This window comes from Carica papaya, chromosome 3 (assembly GCF_054855325.1).
Source record: "Carica papaya isolate Zhongbai chromosome 3, ASM5485532v1, whole genome shotgun sequence".
NCBI lineage: Eukaryota > Viridiplantae > Streptophyta > Magnoliopsida > Brassicales > Caricaceae > Carica > Carica papaya.
In genome coordinates this window covers 18,869,385-18,874,907 of record NC_142311.1, presented here as the reverse complement: position 1 = coordinate 18,874,907, position 5,523 = coordinate 18,869,385, and the positions used below count along the sequence as shown (strand labels likewise).

The window sequence follows — 5,523 nt, the reverse complement described above, 5'->3', positions numbered from 1 at the left end:
ATCCTCTCCATTTATCCCCATTAAGGGGCAGAGTTCTAATCCAGATTCTCAAATTCTGAAACCTAACTTCCAGAATCCAGATGCCAATACCCAAAATTTTATAACAACTAGACTTAATCAGGCTCATTTATAAGCTAGTAAACAATGGACTCAGAACTTTTTGCAAGACAGAATCAAATATAACAATTAAAGCTCCCAGGAACTTTCTCATATCAGAAATTACCACTAGAATTGTATGCAGATAACAAACAGAAAGAAAATAAGGAAAGATCCAAATCACGCAATATGATGATCAAGAATAAAATGAAATGATATTATCAAGCTGTAAACAGGAAAACTGTATACCTAGAAAGAAAATTTTAAGCTGTATTTAGAAGGTACTAATTCTAAAACTAATGCAGAGAAAACAGATAGCAACTTTATTGGCTTCAATGAACTGGAAACTAACAAAGCAAACCATCTATATCTCAACATAGCATAATCCTTATAAAATTCATACCCAAAACGGAGACACATTATATAAGCTCATGTGACATATATGTTAAACTGCAAAAAACATGCTCCCTATTTACCAATTTACTATAATTGCTGTGGCGATACTCATTTTGTACGCTCCTCATCACTCAGTTCATCTTCGATTCCATAGCTATTCATTCTTGACGACGACGACTGCTTAGCCCATTTAACAATCTTTGCTGCCTCTTTGCTAATTTTTTCTTGCTCTTTCATTGCCTTCTTTAGCATCTTTTGCTGCTCCTTCACCGAAAAAACACTAATATCTGGTAAAAAGTCATCATTCAGGTCCCAATCAAAACCACTACCCAGCACCCTATTCTCGTTGCTCTTTTTCATGGAAGCTTTTTTCGGGGAGCACCAAAAGCACCCCGTGCTTCGCGGCGAAGAAGGTGAATCCAACGAACCCAATCGAGAAGGCACCGACCCAGACTTCAATTCCGATCTTGAATTCTTTTTCACTTTTGGGCTCTGTTCGGATGGCGAGAAAATTGCAGTTGGAGTCCAGGAGTTTGAAGAATCCGAGGTAGATGAAGCAGACCCGTGTTTGGGTTTCTGTTTAGAAGGCTTTTCCTGATCTAGATTTGCATTCGAACACAAGAAAACATCATTTTCCATTGAAGACTTTTCTACGTCCTTACCTCTCTGCTGTTTGGAATACGAGAAAATTCCAGCTTCCTCATCAGACAAACGTTGAGACCCGATTTTCCCATCTGCGTTCAGTGGGTTTCCTAACTCACTCTTTGAATGAGAGAGAGAGTGATCAATTGAGGATTTAGGGTTTTGTTTAGTGACAGGAAAGGATTTGAGTCTGCGGAATCGTGACTCTAAATCTTCGGGCAGGACTGAGTCAGTGAAGCCGGAGCAGTTGATGGCGGCCACTTGTTCCAGAACAGAGAGATCTTGTATTTGAGATATCAGGTCCTCTACAGCAGAATCATCTGGATCAGAAAAAACCCCAAAATCATCATTCATCGTTTAAGTGAGAGATTTTTGGTAGGTCTAGGGTCTGTCGGTGTTGATTTCTGGTTTACTGAGCTTTTTAGCAAGTAGAAGCACAACGGCTAACTCATGCTATTGGCGTTTTTAAATTCTCTATTTTTCGATCCCAAAGTTTCTCTCCTTCTACCACACCTAAAATAATAAAAAAGTTATATGTGTTTTTGGTGTGTCATATGAGAATTTAGCTACTTATCCAATATTCATGACTTGATCTCCATACTTTCCTCAATATATTAAATAATTAAATTTTTAATTTTTTTAATAAAATCTTATTAATAATTTATTTCTATATTTTTAAGTACAAAATTTTAACTACAAAATTACCAATTTAGTAGGATTTCAATTACATTTCAAAGTTTTAATTAACTTTTTTCCTGTTAAGTATGTCGAGTACTATAACTTGTTGTTTTATAATCTTTTGTTATTTTTTAATATAAAATATAAAATTACAATAATGATTGTATAATAATTACATTTATAAAAGTTATATCATTAAAACCTTGGAAAAACTTGGGTTTCAAAGCCAAAAACCCAATTCTTATTCCTATTTCCTCACATTACAATTACTTAGTGAAAAGATAAATATATCTTCTCTCCCCAACAAAAGTAAAACTTTCACATTTACCAATACTGCAACCAACCATCATTAACTCATTCACTCCTATATTATTATTATTGTTTTTCTTTTTTTTAAAAAAAATATTATCTCCAAATTAATCAAATTTAAAATTATTCATATAGTAATTTTTTAAAGTTTCCTTATATTATTTATCATCTTTGTTAATTTTTTCTCACATTATTTATCTATATTAATATAATATATAATGTGTCACAATATGTGTGTATTTATTTTTAATAAAAAAGACGTAAATTAAAAAGTCGGTTATAGACAATAGGACTGAGATGGTTGCACCACCCCCAATTGATAAGACTTTTTGGATCTTAGGAATCCCAAACAATTATGATTGTCTAATTCCTAACTCCATGCTCCTTCACCAACTTTTTGAATGCCACATCTTTTGCAATATTTTATTGTTAATTAAATCAATTAAGTGAATGATCCACTAATCTAGTATTTTATTTTTTCGTCTATTTATAACGATTGAAACCAACTTAAATGATACCTAAAATAATAGATAACCGTTATAAAGAAAAATGTACATTGATGGAGTGAGAACCTTAAAATAAATTATAAAGTTATTGTATTTTATGAATATTAATCTATAATAATATAAACGGTTATTAACACATTCAATTACCTTGAATGTACTTTGACATCTCATCTCATCTCATCCATAAAAGAAGTACAAATTCTCCTTTCAAGGTGTCTTCAATAATTAAAATTATAAAATTTTGTGCATAATAGTTAGATAGAGAGAAGAAGTGAGTCAGAAAATTAAGATCATCTCTAAGAGGTCTCTCAATCATGCTATGCCTGCATTATCTCAGAACGGTATGTAGTTCTAATTTTTTGCTGTCTTTCTTTTCTTAAGATGTGTTTAATTTAATAAAAAGATAATTTCTGCATAAAAGTTTCTTACATTTGGTATTGGTCAGTAAGGTTGAATCCACACATCTTAAAATTCTACTAACAGTTTATATTCATATATATATATATATATATGATACTAATAATTTATATTTATATATATTATTACTAACAGTTTTATATATATATTATTATACTAATATTATATATATTATACTAACAGTTTATATTTATATATATTATTATTAATAGTTTATAATATATTATTATATTAATATTATATATATATATTATTGCACTAACAATTTATATATATATATATAATTTTACACTAACCGTTTATATACATTATTACTCTAACAATTTATTTATATATTATTGTATTAACAGTTTATGTATATATTATTACACTAACAGTTTATATATATGTATATATTACATTAATAGTTTATATATATATGTTAAATTATAGTTAATTTCGTAAATATAAATAGATATGTATATTTTATACAAATTATGGTTTCATAATTTTATGACTTAAGATTTATTAATATGGCGAGTTACCAAAGTAATCCAGGTTGATGAGTCTTACGTCAGTTAAATTACATTAAAGAATTATGGGAGACTTATAAAGGAATAATATATATATTTTTTTATAATTATAAGATTGAGACTAAGCTAGAGGAGAGTCACTTTCTACTAATTATGAACTGATAGTTTATTTTGTGTTATTTAGATAGATACCCAAAAGTAATATATAAATGACATAAAATATTAAATATTTTAAGCTTCTTTAAGTGAACACTAGATATGCTAACATTTTATCCAAATGAAAAACTATAGTGATATCAATAGTTCATCATTTATATATTTAATATTATAAATATACTTGAGGCCTTATTTTGAGCATTGTTCTTTTTTTACAGTTCCCACTTTACTGTATTCTTTTGCATCTAGAATGATAACTTTTGATGGGTCAAATTTTGCAGAGTGGTATGAAAGAGTCCAATTCTCACTAGGGTTATTAGATCTTGATATGGTTTTGATAATTGAAAAATCTCCTGAAGCTACCGATGATAGTACTCTAGAGCGTAAGAAACAATTCAAAGCCTAGACAAGGTCAAACAAACTCAGTCTTATGTTTATGAGAATGACCATTAACGTCAAAACTTCCCTCTCTCAAATTGAGATAGCATCATAATTTCTGAAATATGTGGAAGAGTGTTTTAAACGCACGGATAAGTCTTTTGCAGGTACATTGATGGCTGAATTTACCATCATGAAATATAATGGTCATAAAGGAATTCAGCAACACATTTTGAACATAGTTAAAAAGGCTGCAAAACTTAAGGCACTAAGAATGAACATGGATGAGTCATTCTTAGTTCAATTTGTCCTTAACTCACTTCCTTCGCAGTTTGCTCCATTTAAAATTCACTATAATACTAATAATGAATAGTGGAATATGAATGAGCTTACTAGCAAGTGTATTTAACAGGAAATGAGATTAAAACAAGATGGACATAACTTTACCCTTGTAGTTACTCATGGAGTTATGAAGAATAAAGGCAAATCCAAAAAAATAAAGAACATTCCACCAAAAAAATAGAGTAGACCTGGGAAGAATAATCAGAGTCATGATGGAAAATTTACTCTGAGTTGTTACTTTTGTGGCAAGAAAGGTTATGTGAAAAAGGAGTGTAATAAGGTAAGGTTTGGTTCCAAAAGAGAGGTATGAATCTTTCTTTTGTATGTTATGAATAAAATCTTGCTGAAGTTCCTTCTTATATTTGGTGGATTGATTTTGGAGCCACAACCCATGTTATTAATTTAATACAGGGATTCCTTACAACCCGGAAACTGAAAGAAAGAGAAAAATTCCTCTATATGAGAAACTATCTCAAAGTAGAAGTGGTAGTTATAGGTACCTATTGCCTGTTATTAAAGACTAGTCATCAGATGGATCTTTTGAATATTTTTTATGTTCCTTCAATTTTTAGAAATTTAATTTTCTTATCTAAACTAAATGTTGTTGGATATTTAATTTATTTTAGTTGTAAAAAAATAAGTTTAGTGTTTAATTCAATGACAGTTGGTTCTGGTATTTTATATGATAGTTTATATAAAATTTACCTGAATAATAAATTTGCACAAGCTTTAGTTACCTTTCATTCAAATATTGGATCAAAACATGGTTTAATTAATGAAAATTCTCCATTCTTGTGGTATAAAAAGCTAGTGCATATCTCTAGAAAAATAATTGAGAGATTAGTGAATGATGAAATTTTACAAAATTTTAACTTCACTAATTTCCAAGTATGTATACATTGCATAAAAGGAAAGCAAACTAAACATACAAAGAAATGTGCCACAAGAAGTAATAAGCTTCTTAAAATAATTGATATGGACATTTGCGGACCACTCTCCATTCCTTGTTTCACTGGAGATAGATACTTTATCACCTTTATAGATGATTTATCTCGATATGGTTATGTATATCTAATGCATGAGAAGTCTCA

General features: G+C 29.5%; 1 protein-coding gene across 1 annotated transcript; it reads right to left on the bottom strand.

Moving 5' to 3' along the window:
* Positions 1-289: 289 nt before the first annotated feature.
* Positions 290-1,672, bottom strand: LOC110825993 (uncharacterized). Its single transcript, XM_022056561.2, has one exon. The coding sequence runs from the start codon at positions 1,486-1,488 to the stop codon at positions 601-603; it is 888 nt and encodes a 295-aa protein (XP_021912253.2). The 5' UTR covers positions 1,489-1,672; the 3' UTR covers positions 290-600.
* Positions 1,673-5,523: the final 3,851 nt, after the last annotated feature.

Bases quoted from the DNA above. Each gene is read 5' to 3' on its own strand.
- LOC110825993 (XM_022056561.2), bottom strand. From the start codon at position 1,488: ATGAATGATGATTTTGGGGTTTTTTCTGATCCAGATGATTCTGCTGTA.